Consider the following 22,706-nt stretch of genomic DNA (forward strand, 5'->3'; position numbering starts at 1 on the left):
TTTTAAAAATATCACCTGTTTACATGACCCAGAATAATCACAGCAATTCTAACATTCACGTTGCACATCCTGAACAGGCACAATATTCTAGGTATTAATGCCAAATAGTTCATATTTCATATGGTATAATCAGTATTAAAAAATGTAGAAATAGTTTTATCACTACTTCTGTCCTGAGTTGCCTGGGGAAAGTTAAAACTGTCAAAGGCATTACTTGTTTCATATAATCTGTATATTTAAACTTGCATGGTTTTGGAAATACAGAAAAAGCAAATCTGAGTAAGATGCTACAAAATCCTGTGCAACATTGCAGGCAGAAAACTAACTTCAATTGATTACAAAGTTTTTAACAGGCATTTCTTCCCTATTAATTATATTCAGTTTCTGAATGCAAATAGTTATGCATATATGAAGGAAATTTAGTGGGTCTCTAGGTTCTTGACTCCATTTCTTGTCATTCTGTGTGATTTTAATAAATCAGAGGGTTGGGACTAATAAGGGACTGATATTTCAGGATACACAAGCCTTTCAGCCTTGGGGCTGAGCGTGCTAACGACAGGCTTAGTTCCCTGCATGAAGAGAAATGCAGGTACAGATCCAAAACAAGCAGCACACTCAGTGAGGAGCTAACAAGAGCTTTGTTTCAGGGTGAGGAAACTCTATGAACATAGACGTGGGTGAAGTCCCACCCTGGTGCTTGGCACCTTTATCTTCTTTGGACTCAGAATTTGGAGTCCTCTTCTGGCAGGGAGTGCCAAAATCTGTTCTTTAAAACAATGAATAAAGAGTCCCTGTAGCTTTTCTGGTCTGTGACTTCAGTTCATGTGGCTGCTGGTCACAGCATTTTTCTTTGTGTTATTGCTGGAAAACAGCAAGGTCGGTGTTAACAGCCTGCCAAAGGCACTTAAAGGGCCTTTTGGGCTGTCAGCAGATATGAAATTCCCAATAAGCAATGTTCCTTTTCTTTTAAAGTGCAGCTGGAGGAAACAGTGTCCACCTTCTCTGTGCTGCTACCCAGTGGTCAGAGCATTGGCCAGGAAGTGGGAGTTCCTGGGGAGCATTCATGCCTCATCCCTGACCACCATGCTAGACTGGGAGGAGGAAGAGCAGGAAGGAAACAGGGAGTCACCACCTTTTCGTTTGAAGTTATGACCCTGCTCCAAAAAGCATGTGAGCTCAAACAAGGACAAGGCAGCTGAGGCCAAAGAGCAAAACAAGGAGGTGTCTCTCTCGTCTAGTTCAATCATCAAAACAGGGTCCTGGGGTTAATTTATGCATTTCTGCAGTAACACTGGTCTGGGAAAAGTTACCAGAAGCCAGAAAAAAGTGCCTACAGATCCCTATGTCTCCTTCCTTTTAGCTCACACTAGTGCCACACATTTGCCATCCTTTCCAGTAGGGCACAAACTCACCTAGTGAGGTGATGAATGGTTCCCTTTCGTTTTGCAATCCTCCTGAGCAGCTGGGAGACTCTCCTGGTAGTTAGGAGGTGTTGATGTAAATGCCTTCGAGCTAAAAGGCAATTCTTCAATCCCTGGGTCACAGTACTGAAGGTAAGCACTCTACCAAATTCTGCCAGGCACTGAAGCCATCTGTGCCTACAGCAGAAGACCCTGACTTGTTGGCTTGGAGAGGTTCCACTCAGCAGGACCTCTCTTAGAGCTGCTCCATCTACTTCCTAGACCACAAAGAGGACACAGGTTCCCAGGTGCCCAGTTTGGGGCAATTCTGAACACTTCTCTCCAGAAACAGATTAACAAGAGTTCAGGTGGCTGCTCAGAGGAGTTTTTCAGAACTGCATTTTTAGTTTACCCACACTATTTTCCTGATCTCAGTGTTTCAGGTTACATTTATACAGTTAAGTGTAGTTACAGAGTTGGCAACATCCAGCAGGACTTTAAGTGGCCATGGACTTCAAGTAGTTCTGGCCTAGTTCTAGTTCATAGCCCAGCTCTTCTCAAAGCAACCCACTCCCCAGCATAAACTATTCCACAGACTTTCTGTATGGAAGATTTGGTCTCCTAAGGAGAAGCTGGTGTATAATTTACCCATCCCTGCTGTATTTGTGACCTCTAAGGAGGGAGGGTGGCAGGGTTTGGTGCAAATGTATGCCTGCAACACATAATAGAACAGAACACATTAGGTGTGCAAACACATGCTTAGAAGCAAATAAAGGCCACATCTCCTCCCAAACAGAATGGTTTGGACTTGACACCAAACTTGATCCTGGGTTCAAAGGCAGTAGAGGAGCAGCCTCTGACTTTTTGGTGTCTCTTTGCAAAACAGGAGTCACAGAACTTTGTTTTCTCAGAGGGCAGCCGTGAAGAAAAATGCATTTTAATCCGGAGTGCCATTTATTGTGGCAACATGCCAAAACACAGATCTAAAAAGGGAGGGTGAACTTTTTGAAGAGTCATCCCATCCTAGGTATTTAGCAATTGGAATGAAGTAAGCCTTAAGAAAACCAGGTGTAAAGGAAAACAGTCAAAGGAATTTAATTTAAAAAGCAGTTCCTTCTAGACTGCACAAGCTTTAGTGTGTTCTTATTAGTGCTCCAGTATTTGACTAAATGCATTCTCTAGTAAAGTGCTCTTTTGTGACATAGAGAAACTGGAAACTTTTAAAAGTAAATATAATATATTTTAGATCTTATATACTAGAAAGAACATGAATACAATTACTAGATATTGTATTTTCAAAAATAATTCTGCTGGAGGATGTCATCTGCATATGGCTATAGAAGTCCTTATCTGGTTTAAAAAAAAAAAAAGGAAGTTGATAAATCATGAAGGAAGGAAATACTGAGGTTTAAAACAGCCACAAATTTGTTTTTCTTCAGCTTATCATTTTGAAAACTCAACTGCTGTAATTCTGGATGAGTTGCCAGATTGTTTCCTTCATAATTCTGCCTCTCTCTTATCCATTCTTTAGGGATCAAAAACAAGCATATTAACTTCGGGCTGTGAACACGCAAATCAAACAAACACATTCCCCTAACTTTGGGCTCTGATTAATTCCACTGGTAGCCTTTGACCTTGATTTCCACAATGTCTTGCAGTGCATAAAGAAGCCTGACCTGGTATCAGAAAACTGCAGAGATTTGGTTTGGAAAAAAAATAAAGCCATCCTCATCGCTATTCCCTAAGTACTACATTAAAATCTATAAAACAAAGGGCTGAAATCTGAAGTTTAGGCCTTGGAGCCAGTTTCACAATCTGTTTCCTGTAGCCAGAGTTCATTTGGAGCCAGTGGAAAAAACAGCTTCTAAAAGATAAAAGACAGTGCTGTGACTTTCAATCAATCTTGGCATTCAGTGTGTGAACATAGCTGTACCAAAGTCTAAAACACCAAAGCTCCAGCTCTGATTCTGGTTCACTCTTCTGATCTTGGATGTATGTTGCCATTGTCAGAGACACCCTACAACTCATGATGGGAAAAATAAGATCTAGCCGACTTCAGGAGATCAAAATCTGGATAGAAATAAAGCAAACAGATGTGACATGCCCATTCATGGAAAAGTGGGAGACCATAACAAGTGATAACAGAATGGGATGGGAAGCTGAAGTGGCACCTAATGTAAAAAACAGAAGAAACAAACAAAACAACATAAAAAGCACAGACAGAACTATTTTCTTTGAACCCATCAGTTGCGGTGGGCGGAGGCCTGGAGTGCTTAGAGAAGTCAGGACTCCTATTTATTACAGGTAGTGCTGATTTCAGCAGATGCATTGTTCACCAGGGTGCCAAAGGCCTGGAGGAAGCAGCTGCGCAAAGCAGCCCAGGCCTGTCCACCCTGCTGAACAATGGCAACGCAGCCTCCTGGCAGAAAGGGTTTTATGGGGAAAAACAGATTGGTCTTCCTTCAAAGGTACAGGTAAATGCAAGTTTAAAGAAACTTCCAGAAAACAAAGGGATGGCAGATTTCTGTAAAGAAATCAGATTCTTTACAAAGAAGAGAGCTGGCGATGGATGGTGTTGGTGAGCCAGCCCAGCCTCTGTTCCTGGACTCAGAAGTGCTTTCTGTGCCTTTCTGGGGCGTAAGAGTAGCTCATTCTGCATTTACCTTAAGTTCTGACATCTGAATTTTAGAGTGGGAAATGTGTTTGTGAGAAGCAAAAAATAATTATGCGAGACTCTATGTAGGCTCAATGTCCTGTTTCTAATTTACTCCCAAGTATTCTTTTGCCTTTCTGTGTACTCAAAATTTTAGTTTCATGATTGTTTCAATGTGACAGCTGCAAACACTTGTTTTCTTCTCCTCTTCTCTGCCAAGAGGTGAACTGGATCAAGGAACTGACTTGGCTGAAAATGAAAATTTATCGTTAAAAGCACCTTTTTTTTTTTTTTTTTTTTTTTTTTTCCCTCACAGTAACAAATGTGCTTGCTGATGTTCAGCCCTCTAGGCACATATAAATGTCCGGATTTATGCGCGGGTAAGATTCCCCCCGAGTCTTCTCCAGCTTCATCAGCCCCTGCACAACTGGGATTTTAAAAAAATCCCCTGGGATTAATCTGGATAAAAACACCGCGGAACTGCTGCTCAGTGTGAATATTCCGGGGATTTCCCCGCCCTCGCCCCTATCCCTCCTTTATCCCAAGTGATGACGGGACTGTGTTTCCTTAGCACCGACAGATCTTCCGCTCCCGCCGACGCGCTTACTTAGGATACACCCCAGGACTGCTTCACCCCCGGCTGCCGCCAGCTGCCGGTGCTCCATAAAACCCCCCAAACTGCTATCAAACGGGATGACGGGAACACCGTGCGCCATCCCTGCCAGCGCTCCCCCTTCCCCGGCGGCATCCCGGCCGCGCGCCGCGCTGCCTGCCGGGACACGTAGTCTTCCCGCGGGAGGGCCGCAGGACCGCCCGTTGGCCGGACTACATATCCCAGCAGCCCTTCCCGGAACCGCCGCTCCCCGCCGCGATTGGGCCCCCCCGGCTGCGGGCGCTGCAAGGCGATTGGCTGAGCGGCGCGTCTGTCGCGCGGGCTCCCCGTGCTGGGCGGGGCTCTGTGCCCCCGACCCGGGTGCGGGCACTGCCGGGGGTCGGTGGCGGCCCCGGCGGGGAGGGCCGAGGGGCCGCCCCGGGAGAGGCAGGGCCGGGGCCGCCCCTTCCCTCCATGCCCGGGGCAGGGAGGAGGAGCCGCCGGCGCCGCGGGGTGGTGGCCGCCCCTCTCCCCGCCGGGAATGCGGCGCGGGCAGCGGGCTCTGCGCTCGCCGCGGCCGCGCTCGTCGTCGTCTGTGTGGGCGGGCTGGCGGCTGCCGGGAGCCCGCCATGGGGCGGCCGCGCCGGGGCTGCTGAGGAGGAGGAGGCGGCGGCGGGGGAGCAGCGGCCGGGCGGCCCCATGGAGGAGCGGGAGGGCGAGGTGCGCTGGGACGGGCTGTGCAGCCGGGACGCCGCCGCCCGCGCCGCCGCCCTGGACACCATCGGGCAAGCCGTGCTCCGCCGCGCGGAGAGCGTCGCCTCCGGGGCGGCCGCCGACGGGCTGCCGGTGCCCGCCGCCCGGGACGGGCTGGGCGAGGCGCTGGCCCGCCTGCTCATGCTGTCCAGGAGGTGCCCCTTCCCCGACGTGAGGGAGAAGAGCGAGGCGATCCTCGGCGGGGTGCAGGTGAGCGCGGCACGCCATCCCTTGCCTTGGGACCCGGGGGCTCTCCCGGCCCCGTCCCACGCAGGGCGCCTTCGGCTTTCGTCTGTGCGACGAGGCGGGCGTCTGAGCCACCCTGTCAGATTTATTCCTGCAATTAATACGTGTTAAGTGCTCCCCACCTCCATGGCTCTCTCCCTGAATAAACATTTGGAAAAGCGTGATTGAAAGACGGTGGGGGGGAGGGGGGTGTGTTTGAATATCTCACTGAAGACACTCAAAAAACACCTGGATGTGTTCCTGTGTCACCTGCTCTAGGTGACCCTGCCTTGGCAGTGAGGTTGGACTGGATGATCTCCAGAGGTCCCTTCCAACCCTAAGTATTCTGTAAAAAAGCACGAAGTCTTTCAGTGGAATCCGCCAGAGAGGATTTGGCAATGAATGGCTGGAAAGTTGGGGATCCCCAAGGAAGCACTAAAATGACAACTTTAACGCTCTGGTTTCAGTCTGTATGATCAGTGCTGTGGTATTACCCGGTTAACTTAAACAGAAACGCAGGAAGGATTTGGGTATTGATATTAGTGTTGCCAATTGAAAATATAAATGGCAAGTCTTGGAGCTTTTAAAAGCCGTATGAGCTTGTTGTTAAGGCAGAGCCTGTCAGAATGCCCTTCTTCTTGTTTATTGGTAAATAGTTTTTCCACTGGCATCGATAGGATCCAAACTATTTTTTTTTCATAGCTCATAGGCAGCCTAGCCAATAGAGGATTGCATTTACTGACCTGATGCTAACAGAAATAAATGTTACTTTGTACTCTTCCACTCTTACAGTCTAATTATAGTTACTTGCATTGCGATTGTCTTGCTCACCTCAGGTTTTTGCACGGATCTTGGAATTCTTGTATCAACGGGTCCATCTTTAGCTACTAAAAGTAGCTAAAGATGCTACTTTTAGCTGCAGAGTGGGAAAAGGAAATTCGGGTGTTTCTTTTAATCACAAGTGAATACAGAGAGCTGTGCTTGGAGATAGCTGCCTGATTCTCACTACTGTGCTTTTTCTCCCTGAACTTTAACAGGTTGAATATAGGGAAATCCAGGGAAACATAATAATATATGAAAGTAGACAAAATAATTTATACATTATATGCATAAATATGTAGAACATAAAAACATTATATGTTATCATATATATATAGAAACACATTCTTAATTTGAGTTATTGGAGCTGAAAGAGTCTCTGTTTATTTTGTCTAACTTCTCAGTAGTGTGCATTGTAAGAAATACAGTGTAACTTATTTTACCCAGTTAAGCCTGTGTGTGGAGTTTTTCTCAAAGCTCATGGTTTAAGTGGATAGTTTGACATCTCTTTAAAAACTGAAGCCAGTGAAACAAACAATCACCCCAAACTTGAATATTGAGTTGAAAACTTAATCTGGCTTTTTCCCTGTTAAAGGTGACTCTGTTACCAGAGAGAATGATGAGTTACTGCAACAGATTGCTAAGGGAAGACTTGTTTTTGCCAGGTTCAAGATATCAGAGTCTATTCAAATGCCAGACAGATGGTGATCTCTCACCTAAATTTTGGGGTGAGGTCAGAATACAGGAGTGGATGACTCCCTTTTAGTTTTTATGTATTTGTAGTTAGTGGCATGTTCAACTATTAGTGTGGTTTAGAAACTTTGTTACTAGCTTCTTTTTTTTTTTAACTAGGCCAAAAAATTCTGGCAGAAATGTCCATCTTGATACAGCAAATGCGAGTTCAAATGCTGTGGTCCTTGCTGGTTTGATTAATAAACATAGGTGTGAAAGGTTTACTAACTGTGAAACCATTGTATACACACAAGGTGCAGTAAGTTTTCCAGCAAGTTAAGCAAAGTAAAATAAAATAGAACATTATTTTAAGAAAATTTTTGAAAGCTGCTTTTGTAAATTTTCGTTTTCAGAAGAAGAGATCTAAGAGAGAAGTATTCTCTATTTTATGAATTGAGAGTGGCAAATCTTAGTTCTTGTGTCTGTACTCATAAATGAAAATTTTCATTGTAATCTTTGGAGAATTGTTGGAGAAATAACCCAGTGCAAGTGTTCTGTTTTGGGTGCTGAGGACTATTGTCAGCCATGAAATGGTCTTCTGTTGATTAATGACCAAGAATAATATTATTCAGATCTTTGCAGTGAAGATGGCAGATAGAGCAAACTGTTAAATATTATCACCCCACAGAAGCTGTGGCTTTCAGCAGTGCTTCCAAAGGTTAGTAACATAAAAATGTGCAATCCCATTCAGGACAACATCAGCACTTGTATTACTTTATCTCCCTGTTTTGGGATCTGAAAAAATACTGAAGTCCACAGCAATATGTACAATTATGCTGTCCAAAGTTATTAAATGACATGGAACCCAAGGCAGGAGAGGCAGCTTTGAACCCAGAAGTTCTTCTGTGAACTGAGGCTCCTCTCATTCTCTGTCCTGTGGAATGGTCCATCCCAGACTAGAACTCTGAGCCTGGACTCATATTTCTTTTTATTCCTGCCCACTCCAGCTGCCTCAATATTCATCTTTCAGATTTGCTTCCAGCATAAATCAGCGAGGAAATAAAAGATTAGAATTTTCCATGTGGTCTGATTGGGATTTCTTTCTTTGAGTTAGTGCCCTCTTGCCTGTTGGGGCAGTCAGCAAATATTTAGGCGTCAGCAACTGGTGCTCTTGGTGATTTTGCAGCTTTGTGTCTGGAGCAGGTTGGTAGGATGCATTATATGGCTGGTATAAGCTGCAGGCTTGAAGCAGTCTGTGTCAGCCTGGCATCCCTCTAAGCCTGCCTTTGTTATGTTTTGGGGTTTTTTCTGCCTGGATAAAAATTCCTCTGATATATGGTGGACTGCTAAGTGTACAGCTTTCTTCTTTGCTATTAATAAGTAGCATTAATAATGAGATTATTAATAAATAATATTGCTTGTATCAGAATCTATAGAATTAATTACTGCTTAACATAAATTCCCATTGATTTGACTTATGTTCAGGATAATGAGTTTTCTTATTGTAGGCTATATGTCTATATATGTATAATAACATATTTTTTTTTTATCTGAGAGAATACATCTGGTTTCCCATTTAGAATGAGTTTTTTTTGTAAGGGTTATTATAAAGACAATGTCAGCAAATGAATTCCCTTTTTTCTAAGTTTTGCTTTTATTAATAAAAGCAAGTTCCTAAAGCCACTTTGACCTCAATAAATAATTTAATAAATGTTTTAAGGATATTTCAATCGCAGTGCTTTAACCAAGTGAAAACTGTTTCAATGTTTGCATATGAAAATGTTTGATGAACAGATTTTGAGGTAAAGCCCCCAGTATGCATCACAGGTTCTTGGTAAACTCTTGCTTGTGGGGTGTTTTGGATGTATTTATAGCAGAGTGCCTATGACCTTGCAGAGCGGTGCGTCATCGCTCCCGGTGTGCTGGGTGTCTGCACACCAGCACAAATATATTGGGAAAGAACAGCACTGGAATGTCTAAACACGTGCTTGGTAAAAGTCTTCTGCCAGCTTCTGTTGGATCAATCAGCAATGTATGAGTGGAATATAAATACAAGGTGGCTGTCCGTAGATGGAGAAGAATCACTGAAAGGATGAGATTTGATAATTAAAATCTCTTCTAACCATTCAGTGGAGAAAACTCAGCAGAACATACTGCTCTCCATGGGTGTGTAAATTCATTCTCTTCATAAACAAAGAGAATACAGAGATGGAGGGCAGGTTCTGCAGGTGCAACAGGATGCTAGCCTACATAGGATGACAGCAGAATAAAACCCATAAGTGTCAAAAAGCAGAGGATATGGCACGCAGCGCTTGATTGGAGGCAAATATAAGGTAGAAAGAAACAATCTCTACTTCTTTGAGAAGTAGTCTAATGATATCAAACACTTGCATTGAAGGGGAAAATTAGTAATGAAAAAATAGCTCCGCTCTCTGTTGATCTTTTCATTGATGTAAGCAAAGGAAACATACAGAAAGCAAACAAAGATGTATGCGTAAAGCTAGGATGGTCAAAAACATAAGGAAGCATAGCTAAAAGTAATATTGGAAGAAAGCAAGAAATAAAAGATCCACAGATCAGTGGATTAACAGATAATGCTGAGGTGATGGAAATGTTTTCTGAAACGGTTAATCTGCCTGTAGTCAATACCCATGATAAAAGCATAAGTAGTACCTTCCTAGGCTGGAGGGTGGAGGGAAAACTGTAGGTTACTTGGATAAACAACAGATTTTAAATCTGGTAGGGCCTGGTAAAATTAATTCCAGGGTGCTTAAAAAAGCAACTAGCTGAAGTCATCTTGTGTAGTGGATTGCAATTTCAAGATAGTGGAGGGAAGTAGCTGACTCAGATTAATTGGTGGATACCTCTTCAGTGTGGGCTAAATGGGATGGGATGGAGAGGAAGCTGATAGGTTTTAACTGTAGCTCAAAGAAAAAATGCTGGGCTAGTGTTGGAACACATTTTTAGTGCCTAGGAAAAGAAGTTGAGCAACAGCCAAAGCAGACTTAGCCAGGATAAATTCTTTTAAATCCAGCATTGCTACTGCTTCTGTGATGGAGTAACAGGCCTTGTGGTGCAGAGAGATTCTGTTATATTAATGGATTGATAAACTGGAGTCCTTAGTGTTCACATGATAGCTTTATTAACAAGCTGGGGAATTGTGATCTATAAATTGCACTTTAGTGAGTAAAATTAGCTGGAAAACCATCCCCAGAAGGTAAGCAAGGTCAGGTAACAAGTACTTGGTACAGGCTCTACAGGGTCCTGTCCAGCAAAGTTTTGATTAACAAATTTTTATGCTGTGTTGAATAGATTACAAGCTGGGAGGGAGAGTAAGAATACTGGAGAGCAATCATATAATTTAAAATTACTTTAATATTTAATGTGAGCTTGTATCATACCTTCTCGTTCTTTGGAGTTCTTTTGTGAAGAAAGTTTGAAGTACTTAGTTGTGGTGTGGTCAGCTAAAAGGAGGTTTAAGATAATATGTTTCCAAAGAGATGGGATGAAAAGGGATGAAAATCCTGCTGCAAAAACAAAGAAAACATGAGCTAGAGTAAATAAACAATGGATTTAAATTCCAGAATGACTTAGCTTGGACATTTAGGGAAAATGTCTGTATTAGGATAGACTTATCCAGACATGTTCATCTCCAGATCTGAACTGTTGTTAAACATCAGGCAGGAGTGAGGTGCTTATTTTATATCTCTATGGGAAAGTCAGAGCATTGCTAACTGGATGATTTTTCCTTCCAGTTTCTTTTTCTGTGTTTTTTATTGGTAACTGCTTAGAGGGACTTCAAGAACCATCTAAGTCGTTTCCCTTTGATCTTCAAGACTGTATTTACCTGACAAACAGTGCTCAAACCTGTGGTCTGAAACCTGTCTCATACATAAAAGCCTCAGGTGGGCTTGAAGGGGCAGTTGTGCGTGACTACCTGTTTTCTCAGGCCTGCTGCTGTAGTGGATAAATGTGTCAGAATTCCACAGTTTGGCAAGGGCTGTTGTGGCACAGAAGAGAGGAATTGTGTGGGCAGCCAAATAACATCTTCTTGTCTTAAAACCTTGAGGGACTGATTGGGATCTAGGCTTGCTTGGCAGAGGACATGGAAGGGAATATCCTTTCTTTCCAAATCCTGGCAAAATACTTGTATCATTTACCTTAAATGAGCATCCAGAAAGGATGGGAAGACTTCTGGTCATAACCAAAGCAGACATTGTGTCCTCTGCCACTGTGGTAGGACAAATAAAGCCTCTGCCAGGAGAGGAGGTAGTAATTCCCCTGTATGCATCCATAAAGGATAAAATAGGAGTTACTTTTCTGTTTCATTGCTATATTTGTTCTAGCAATGTGAATTCACAAGAGAATTCACTGCTTGCTTTGTGTTTGAGCTCTGTGGTGCACACTGGTTAAGAGTAATAAGGGTGAAAATTACACTCATTGCTCCCAAATGGTTTATCCTGATGAGTGGTGTTATGGAAGACTGCCTGACTTTCCAAATCTTTAATCTTCTTGCAGTTAATATTTGAAAAATGACTTTATAACTTTGTCTAAAGTCTTCTTTAGCCTTCCTGTACAACACTAATAGTTTTCTTCAGTGAACTTTGAGATCTCTAGCTAGGCAGATCTGTTAGGTTTAGGATTTTTGTCCAAGTTAATTTGACTGTGTCCTGCTGTATGATAGGGATGTTCCCCTGTGATGCTTACTGTTGGTCAGCCACCATAGAAAGGTGTCTCAATTGAAATTTATAGCCTATTCAAGCTTAAGAATTTAAATATGGTATCCTCACTGGTGGTGGTGAAACTGATCCATCTGGACGCTGACTAGTCCCTCTGCACAATGCCAATACCCAAATCAGTTCCTGTTTCTCATGGTGCTCTTATATACAGTGAATTAAAACATCCTTTTTTGTCAGTTCACTTCGCAGCAAGAGCATGTTCTGTCTTTCAGCCATTGGATGGAATGGATTTAATGATTCATTGTAGGGTGCTCCCTTCAAAATCCACACGGTGCTTTACCAGATCACTAGTTTAGCAAATATCTGTCTGTTATGGGCTTTTTTGGTTGTGTTTAATACTCTTGCTTTTCTCAAACTGAGAGAGAATACTGAAGTAGTGACATGATGCTTTAAAATGATCAGTGTTATTTACGGCGTCTGCTGCCTCTGCAGTATTTATTGTAAACATGTTCTGAAGATGGATCTGTATCAAATGTATGGGGTGAGGCTGATGTTAATGGAGAAGAATTAATCTTGACATGTCAAGGAATATTCTGAGCAGGTGTGTGAACATATTTCTTAAAGACTTAAATGCTCAGTAAAACTCAGATGGCCTTGTCTGACTCTTCCCTCCTTCGGCCTACTTGCCTTCTTTCTTAAGGCTTTGGTCTGTTGAGAGAGATGAAGGAAAATTTTCTCTTGCTGAGCTTGTCAACTCCAGAATTGCCTGACCTTGGGAATGTCTTTGGCTGGAATAAGGAGTTGCTTGAAGACAGTGGAGGTTCTCAAAGTGATGTGAAGTAGGGCACCTGGGACACTTCTAATGCTGTTTCTGTGTTCGGAGCCTTCCCATAATTTTCCATGCTAATGGTATTCTGCTCTTCATGTATGGAAATGAGCTTTGCTTAGTCAACTTTTCCTTATAATTGTTGGAAATTACTTGATCTGTAAATTTATAAATATATGTGATTCTGCTGAATTCATTTTCAGGACATCATAACTAGAATTTTTATTTTCAAAATAAGTGTAGCATGAAGCACACTTCTGGTAATGTCTTGGTTGATATTTATTTTTTTACTTCATTGAAGTGCTTTAAAACTGAAGAAATCAAACACAAACGTTTCCTTATATCTTGCTGTTTAGTAATGAGGTAAGCAATTATAGGATATACATTGGTGACTTAGTTAAAAAATATTTGTTTCCTGTCTTTTTTGGTTTTTTATGATAGGAGCTAATACCTAGAGATCTGTAGGAGCCGGAGATGCTTCAGCTTGAATGCATTTTGTAAATAGCAGCATCTGTTCTCCTGATCTAGCACTCACTAAGTCACATGAATGCTTTTTTAGATTTTTTTTAAACTTTCTTTTGATTCTGCTTCTCTTTCTAGAGGTAATTTTAGAAGTTGGCTGTTCATTTCAGCTCCTAAATGGATATGATCCTTTCCAATCTACACTCACGTTCTAGTGTCCACTTAGGTCTCTATCTGAAATTGTTTTTCTTGCTCTCACTCTAATAGTGTATGGGTAGCAGTGATCCTTCCCTTCTCTGCATTGATTTTCCTAGAAGTTCTGCTCTACGTTTCCAAAAAGCCAATTTATTATTATTTGGGGGTTTTTAAATAATATAATTTGTTTGTGCTGTTTATTAGTAGGTAACTGTCTTCATTTTGGGCTCTTGGCATACATTTGGGTACTTTTTGCTCACAAATGGGGAAATTTTTTGTATCTTCAGGAGATGTTCAAGCAAAGGGAAAAGCTCTAAGATTTTGCAATGTTTTGTAAATTAGTGTACAATATTAAGTAAAAAAAAAAAAAAAGTGTGGACTTCTAGCTTATGTAAAATAATGTATCTTCTGTTAGCCTGACCAAAGCATACTACTTTAAAGAAAATTACATTATCTTACTGTGACAAGTGCAAAGTGAGCACTGAAGAAATACTTGCTGTTTTGTCATCTTACTCTTGACTTTTTCTTCAGGTCAGGGTTTCTCCTTTTAAAATAAACACAGTGGAAAAGTACTGAATATACCATTGTGGGCCAGAAAAAAAGGTTTTGAAAGCTTGATTATATTTTCCTGTGGATACCGAGTGTTTAAATTTCCAAAAATATGGTTTGCTGTCAGTATGGTTTTCTATTCCAGTAAATTGTTTACAGTTTAAGAGGGATTGGAGGGTGGGAAAAACTTAGGTTTCTTTCCAGAAATCAGTGGAAGCATGGAAATCTTCACTTGAAGCTACATAAATTGATTAAACCCAAAAAATTAAGTGTTGGCATTTTTTCCTGTTTACTGCCTTTCTGATGTTTTCAATGACTTTGACTTTTTTCTTTCCCTTTGTCTTTTTTTTTTTTTTTTTTTTTTTCTTTTTTTTTTTTTCTCTGGAAAGCTTAAGTTAAATTGCTGCCAAAAGTTGGTTTGGGAAGGTGAACTGGTTTAGTTCTATTTAAACCTGGTAAACAATTTACCATTTTTCTTTCTTCAGCTTTATGTAGAAACCAAGTTTGTTCTTTCATGTAATTTTGGGTTAAAAGTATCACCCAGTGCTGTGTTCTAGTGCAAGAATATTACCCAAAAATATACTGGGCTGGTATTTTAAAAATAGAGGTGATGCTACTTATGTAATCTGATAATGTGTCCCTTCTGTGCAACTGCAAGAACTTGTTTTCAATTCAGGCACTGTACTGTAGAAAAGCACTGAAAACTGCTTCTGAAAACACGTGAGGTTTTTTCCCCCCTGTAAATTAGTTTAAAATGGTAACATTTTTTTCACTGTTCTATGCCTTCTGGAGTCAGTAATAAAGTTTTCTTACTTGCAGGTCTTTCCTGGCAAATCCTTTGTCTGCCTAAATAGCTGACTGGCTTTTGTGGGCCTTAGCTTTGAGACTCAAGATGTAATCACCTCTTCACCAAATTTCTCTCCTTGGGATATTTTGATTGCTATTGAATTGTTTTTAAATGGTTTTCTTCTCAGGAAAATATTTTTGTCAAGGATTTCTTAACTCCTAGAGAGTAAACATAGAGTAATATGACATTTATTCAAAGGAGGAACAAACTTGAAAATGCAAACTTATTTAAGTTCTAAAGCCTTTCCTGTGTGCATTTGTGAGGTTTTTTTTCTTTCTTTTGTTTTCTTTTTTTGAGGGGAGAGGGGATGGGAGGAGGAGAATCTCTTTTCTGAAAGATTTTTTTCCATTGCAGCTTGTTGCTGAGCCTGTTGCTGGTGTTCTGGTGCTACAAAACTTTTAGCTTTAAATGCAGCCTGTTTGCCAACAGCACATTCCACTCAGATTAAACTGTTTGTTTGGACTTTCCATTTATTTAAATTTTAGTTCTAAACTAGTTTCACACTGATACCTATGTAGAAGAAAGACCGAGGAAAGGAAAAAAGTTTAAGAAAAACTTTCTATTTCTGTGAATTTCAAGTCAGTGCTGAGTGCAAGCTTATGTGCCTTTAACAGTACTGAATATTTGGCAACTGTGGTGCACAAAACGTTTTCTGGAGCTCACCATGTTATGAGATAAGGCCTTACCAGGATATGCTTTTGATATTTGCTGTAACTTCCTTTGTGTCCATTCTGTCCTTCCTACTTGTGTTACAGAAAAGGTTTTAGAAACCATATAACTTCACCTAGGTTACATTTTGTTACATTATGTTTGTAATGGCTGCTTATATTTACCTAGAAATTGATCTGTAAATAGTATGGAAACCTTATAACTTCACCTAGGTTACATTTTGTTTTTAAGAGTTATGTTTGTAATGGCTGCTTATATTTACCTAGAAATTGATCTGTAAATAGTATTCTGTAAGAGAAACTTAATTCTGACATTTTTATTGCTGCTGTTCTGTTGCACGAGGCAGGAAAATAAGCCAAATGGAAATGTTTTTGTCTGGCTTTTAAAAGGCATATTGGTATCTTGGCTTGTAGTGTTCTGCTTTTCTAGCTATTCAGAACATGGCAGCTCTGCTTGTCTGATATTGTCTATAATCTGTCAGTATGTGTAAATTGGAAATGTCAAATGTTGCTGCTTTTTCTTTCATTATTTGGTGTCAGGCCTTTCTGTTAAAGGATTTAAGGTTTTGAGCAAAGTTTCACTAGGAATGAAAGCTGCTTTTCAATGCAGAAGATAGCATTTGTAGTGCACAATGTAAAAATCTTAATTTTAGGTTCTGAAAATAATAACGGTAGTAGTTAATTCTTTGCAAGCTTATGCATTAAATGAATGCCTGAGATTGAAGCATAGACTGTTGTGTGTTTTTGTGGAGTTTGCTGTATGTTTGTGTATAGTGATAGAAGACTTGGGAAAAGTGCTGGTTTTATACACTCTGAATTCTGTGTGCAGAACATTACTCCTAAGGACAGTGGAAAATGTAGCTGCTTCATGATTCAAAAATTAATTTTGTACTAGTAAGCTGTGGTGTGCTTCCCCATGTTTGTGGCTTCCACCTGTGTTCCTCCTCCCAGAGCCCAGGGTCTGTGGTGCAGTGTCACACATCTGCATGTTTGGGGGAGGTACAGTTCTTGGCTATCAGGTCTCTGGGGTAGGGTAGCCACGTGGCTCAAAAGTCATTTCCAGTAGCAATAAATCTTCATGCATGTGCATAAAAACATACGAAGATAACTGCAAAGTTCTGATGGAAATCTCACATGGAAGCTAGATTAATTGCTGCCTGTTTCCTCAAAGAAACAGTTGCTAAAAAATACTTGGGGCGATGTCCTGAGGTCAAAAAAACTAATGCATTTTACGGAGAATAAAATGAGATTTTAATACTATCTTCTAAACCTCTTCTTGGTTGTTTTGGAAAACTGAAAATTTCTCAGTTGCACACTCACTCAGACTTACAAATTCTCTGTTTAATGATGACTTAATGAATAAAAATGCCTTTTGAGGAATAAAATGTCTTCAAAGATATAATCTCAGAGTTTGTGTCAGGGATGCTGGTGTGGGAGGGCCAAAGCTTGAAGTTTTGTTTGAAGTCTGTGCCTTTAGTGCAAACTTATCCCAGGTTATCCTTTGCTAATATAACCTGTCTGGTTCTGTCCTGTGTGATGATCTGGTGTGAAATTTTTCTTTTTGTATGTAGCTGTTTTAGACAGCTGTAAGGAGACACCTTCTTGATTCTGTAACAGAAACAAATATACAAGTCTATCATCATGTATTTTCAAAACTTCAGCAGAAAAATGAATACTAATCTTCTAAACATTTGCTCTATGTACTTGTGGAGGGTGCAGTGACAAGTCCTGAACCACGAGGTGCTGAAAGGAACCCCTTGCTTTCTAAACTCCTTCTCAGAGAGAGGTCCAGGTGTGGCTGGATCCAATCTTAGCCCTAGATTTCTTTCCTGCAGTGTAAAAGCTAGAACTGCTAGCAGTGTGTGTATAGGATGGTACAGTGCACTATTGCAAAGCAATTACACTAAAGCTCACAAGAAGGAATAAAGTAGACATGGATGTAACTCACCCTACCAATCTGCTCGTGGGCAGATCTCTCACTTAACCTCGAGGAGTGCCAAGAAGGAATATGCTAGAGAAAGAGGACTGGACTTCCATAGTATCAAGTGACTGACTGCCAGTTCCATGTCTGTCTGAGCAGCTACTAAAGCTCACAAGAAGGAATAGTTAAGTAGACATGGATGTAACTCACCCTACAATCTGCTCGTGGGCAGATCTCTCTCTTAACCTTGAGGAGTGTCAAGAAGGAATATGCTAGAGAAAGAGGACTGGACTTCCATAGTATCAAGTGACTGACTGCCAGTTCCATGTCTGTCTGAGCAGCTTGTCTGCCAAACCTTTGCCTCCTTATCAGGATACTGAATTGGGGTCATTTAGCTGGACCAGACCGGTTTAGTGTGGTTCAACACCAAAACCAGCTCATGGCCTGAGCTCAGCCCACCACTGATAGCTATGCAAACAGGGCATTGTCCAGGTTGCTTGACCACATTCTGGGGTAGCATATCCTACTACAGTACTACTTGAATATTTGTTCAAAAATAAGAGCGGCCAATCCAACTGGACAGGACTTGTAAAAAGCATTGAGCTCCTTTGTTGTCTAAAACTGCTAAGAAATGTAAGTGGAAATCAAACTGGAAAGAGCATGTGCTGTAAGTTTTTATTGTGGATATACAATATAAGAGGCAATCTAACAAAGAACTAACTCTAAATTCTTAAGCCAAGCATAATTAGTTTTGAAATAGAATGAAGTGATTTTCCTAGGGATAGTATCACGTGAAGTATCTTCTCTTTCTGTATGTAATAGAAGCCAGGGATAATATAATTTAATAGCAGAATTTGAGACTAGATTCCTTTATCTGGTGCAATGGTAGATTCTGATGCTCATTGAAATCAAGCTTTCCAACAGACCAAGACAGTCTTCATGTGGGTAATAAAGTCTGTAAACTACTTTATTTTCAAAATAGTGTGATACCTCTTGCATAGTTTGTGTTTCTGATTATTGAGCTCTCTGAGAAGTCTTGAGCCCTGAGACTTTGAAATGGCAAGGGGAAGCTTCTTCTAAGAAGTTGAGTTCTTAACAATTCTGAATATTATAGAATGATAAAGAATTGAAGCAGCATGCCATATAATATTCTGTTGCAACAATATTCAGCTACTATAAGAAAATATGGAAGAGAAGCTGCTATTATGTCCTTGTTGGCAGTTGCTTTGCTTCACATAACTAGATGGGATCATGACTCTTCACAGAATCTGATTTGGAAATCTGGCATCATCTGCAGGAGAGCATCCTAAAGGGAATGCTCTCAGTATTGATGCAAATTCCAAGTTTCTAGAAGGCTCTTATAAGCGATCGTTTTTTATTTCTCTCTTGTAGTGGAGATGAAGTCCAGGAAATATGTGGGGCAGATTATTTAATAAAGAATGGATTTTATTTTTTTTACCCCCTTGGCTCTGTATTTCTATTGGGTTAGCATGGCAAGATTTTGGTTTCATAGCAGCTACAGGAGTGACTCCTGTGAGAAGCTGTTGAAAATTTCCCAAATGTCCAGTTGGCTCCAAGACGGGCCTGTCACTGGCCAAGGCCAAGCCCATCAGTGGCAGTGGTGGTACCTCTGGGATAGTGTCTTTTAAGAAAGGGGGAAAAGCCCTGGGTATTAGCAACTGGAGTGAGAGAAGGGAGGGATGTATGAGGGGAACAGCTCTGCAGACAAGGGCAGTGAAGAAGGAAGGGGAAGTGGTGTTTTAGGGACCTGAGCTGAGATTCCATTGCAGCCCATGGTCCAGACTATGGGGAGGCGGGATGTCCCAGTGGAGGTCTGTGGTGGAGCAGCTCTCCACCTACAGGCTGTGGAGGATCCCACACCAGAGCGGGTGGATGCCTGAGGAAGTCTGGGGGCCTGTGCTGTAGCAGGCTTCTGGCAGCACCTCTGGCCTGTGGAGAATGGAGCTGTGGAGGTTTTACTGGTAGGATTTGTGACCCTCAGGGGGATCCATGCTGGAGCAGTCCGTTCCTGAACGGCTCCACCCGCTGGAAGGGACCCAAGCTGGAGCAGTTCATGAAGAACTGCAGCCCTGAGGAAGGATGCACTTTGGAGAAGTTCATGGAGAAGTGCCTCCTGGGGGGAGGGATCCCTGGAGCAGGGGAGGAAGGAACAGCAGAGACAATGTATGTGACCACAACCCCCTTCCCTGTTCCCCTGCATTGCTAGGGAGAGGAAGTAGAAAAAATTGTGAGGGAAGTTAAGGCCAGGAGGGAGGTGGGGTGGGGGCGGATAAGATGCTTGAAATTTTGGGTTTATTTCTCATTATCTTACTCTAATTTATTAATAATTTAAATTAATCTCCCCAATCAAGTATGTTTTGCATGTGATGGTAACTGGTGAGTGAGTGATCTCTCCCTGTCCTAACCTTGGCCTACGAGCTTCTTTTATTACGTTCTGTCTCCTTGTCTAGCTGAAGAAGGGAGGGATAGAGCAGCTTTGGTGGGGACCTGGTGTACAGCCAGCATCAACCCACCACAATACTGGAACTAGTTCATCGGTGTGTTTTCTTGAGAGTAACATTTAGAATTTGCTAGAATACCAGTGTTTATTTGGTTGTTACAAAGTTGATTGATGTCTCAAAAAAACCCCTCCTTTTTGTGGAAATGTGCTGCTTTTGACAAAGTGCTTGCAGGAAAAGGCTTCCTCAGTAATAACTGCAAGTCCCATGAAGAACAGCAAGAAAAATACCCTTAGAATAGCGAAAAACTATGAACATGAAGGTCTCACATTCCAGTCTCTGGTTTGCCTCTTTCAGGTAAGTGACTTGTGAAGGCAGTTGAACAGACAAAGTAGATCTTCTCAAGCATTAGGAGTTTCATGTTTTCATTTGAAGTTATAAAAATCTTAGAGCATTTGCCTTGGATGTATGAGTATCTCATTCAAGCATGAGTGGGATCTGTACTGAACTGGAGTTTGAAACTTACTCTGCCTCATCTCAAAACTTAACTTGGCCCTAAAGGTAATTTTTATTGACAAGATGTCACATTGAGAAATAAGTACCTGAGGTCTTAAAACTTCATCAAGTTAAGAAAAAAACACATTTTGTCCAGATGCTGTGAAATTTATTTACCTCAGTCCAATGTGCTTTATAGTAAAGCTGAAGTAGTGAGAAAGCTTTGAAGGCCCTGTAAGGTGGGTGAAGGATTTAACCTGAGTAGTGGTAATCCAGTTAGATTAATGAGGTGAGTTGAACAAGAATTTTGGTGAAGACTGAAATATGCTAAAATAATTTATCCAATCAAAATGCTAAGTATTTATCTTCTCTTTCTTTTTAGAACACTTCTAAATATGCTGACTTCAGAAAACTAGGATGAAATGCATGTTTGCATGGCTTTTTCAAAGTTCAGCTTCTGGGATCTTTTTTTGAAGAGGGTGAAAGAGTGTGTCATGCTACAGAAATAGGACAATTTTTTTGTACGAAAAGAGGAAAGCATTTTTTCTTTATTTAGATAAAACTTAGTATTATATTAAGCACATATGTTTAATTAGATTGTTATGGTAGGAATTAGGGTTTTTTAATTGTTTTTTTTCCCTTTATTTTCTTCTGAAGTATTTATTGTCTTAGCAGTAGTATTTTGGGCACTTACTGTCACATTTGGAGGGAACTGCTTTACTGAGAGTACTTACATTAATACCATCACATGATCTAAAAATTATAGATTAAAAATAATCCAGCAGGTACTTCATTAAAAGTGCCTGGTGTAGTGGTGGTGTACTGTACCACAGACATTCTCTGGAAAAAAGTCCCATCTGCCTGTTATTCCTGGGAGCAGCCCTAACTTGCCAGAATGGCTTCTCCTGTGTGGTAGAGTGAAGCATGCATGTGCTTGCAGGGTTGAGGCCCCTGTGCTGGTTGGTCTGGTCAGAAGCATCTTGAAACATTGCTGCACAACAAGAGAGTTGTTTCAGAACTCTCTTAGTGTTTCCGTTTGTTATGAACAATCATGTGTCTCCTCTTACAGGTTTCAGGTTTCCTGGAGTTCCTGTGGCCCTAAGTGTGATCACTGTGCCTAGCTGACACTCACACTTGTCTCTTAATCTGAGAAGTTACACTGGGAGTAGAGAGATGCAGGAAGCAAGTTTTGGATGGGCCATGTGGAGCCTGGAAGCACAGTGTGTCTATTTATTGGTGTGGTGTACCTTTCAGCAGGGCCTGGGAGGTTAAAGGTAATGTCATATGAATGCAGCTGCAGTATTTTCAGGACTAAATTGGCTCAGTGTGGGCTACAAGGTGTGGCAGTTACCACAGCAGTAAATAGACATTCTTCACTTGTACCTGCTTCACAGAATTCCATGTGGAATGAACTTAAGCTGGTGTACCTGCTCCAGGAAGATGTAATGAATTTGAAGGAACACTTGGGGGAGACTTCATGTCTCATGTTTTGTTGCCAGTTTTTTGATTTGTTTGAAGTGACATCAATATAAATGGAGATGTATTACTCTAAAACTCTTGAAAAATGAAACTTTTGTCCTTTTTGTCTCATGCTATTTCTGTTTGCAGAACAGTAACATGAAAACTTCTTGAGATGGGGCATATTTTTAGTTATTTTTTTGTTGGTGATGATATCTTGCTAGTTCTCTTTAGAAAAATGTAATTGTAAATTACTTAAAGCAGTGATGATTGACACAGTTATAGTAAAGGGAGAAGAAAAGCATTCATGAATAAGAAGTTTGTGGTAGTTGGTCAATCAGCACCTTATATATTAATTATGAATAATCACCACTGTATTCAAGTTTCATGTCTATTTCTGTTTTAATTCATTATTGTCACAATTTCAGTTTTGTAAGGCATTTATGTCCAACTGAATCTTCCTTAATATTACCTCTGTATTGTTAATGAAGCCTTGGCATCAATATGTCTTTCAAAAAAACAAAACTGAAAGAAGGAAAAAGGCACTCACTGCACTAAGTCACCACGTCTGAACACAGGAGGCACGCACTCCCACAAATTAAAAAAACCCCAAAGCCAAAACAGCAACGGAAAAAAAATCCCCTCCCCAACTACAGTGATGTTTTAATAACTGAAAGAGTTGGGGTCAAAAAGCTGAGGTTTGTGAAGGAAATCAGTCCTGAGTATGTAGGATGGTGTCTTCTGTTGCTGGCCGTGGTGTAGACTTTCCCCAACCTAACTAGAAAATACTAGTAGAGGTACTAAGTGAAAATAATAGCCATAATCAGTCTATTTTCTTTTTCTGAAGGATCTAGCAAGGGATCTATATGAAGGACTTTAAGGGAAATGAAGTTATTATTAAACTTTGGTGAATAACTCTTAACTTTAATTTTGAGCTTACCAACGAAGAATTTTAAACTAGCACATGGCACCTAACCAGTTTTTCTAAGAACAGATTCAACAAAAGAGTAGATTCTAGTTGGGTAGAGAGGGT

General features: G+C 41.0%; 1 protein-coding gene across 1 annotated transcript in view; it reads left to right on the top strand.

The window, feature by feature from the left end:
- The first annotated feature begins 5,162 nt into the window (after positions 1-5,162).
- SESN1 (sestrin 1) overlaps positions 5,163-22,706 on the top strand; it is a 77,642-nt gene continuing 60,098 nt past the window's right edge. Inside the window, exon 1 of the mRNA XM_039728761.1 lies at positions 5,163-5,608. Coding sequence (XP_039584695.1) covers positions 5,345-5,608 — 264 coding nt within the window. The 5' untranslated portion in view covers positions 5,163-5,344. The remainder of the gene's footprint in view (positions 5,609-22,706) is intronic.

This window comes from Passer montanus, unplaced genomic scaffold (genome assembly GCF_014805655.1).
Source record: "Passer montanus isolate IOZ18808 unplaced genomic scaffold, ASM1480565v1 scaffold11, whole genome shotgun sequence".
Classification (NCBI taxonomy): Eukaryota; Metazoa; Chordata; class Aves; order Passeriformes; family Passeridae; genus Passer; species Passer montanus.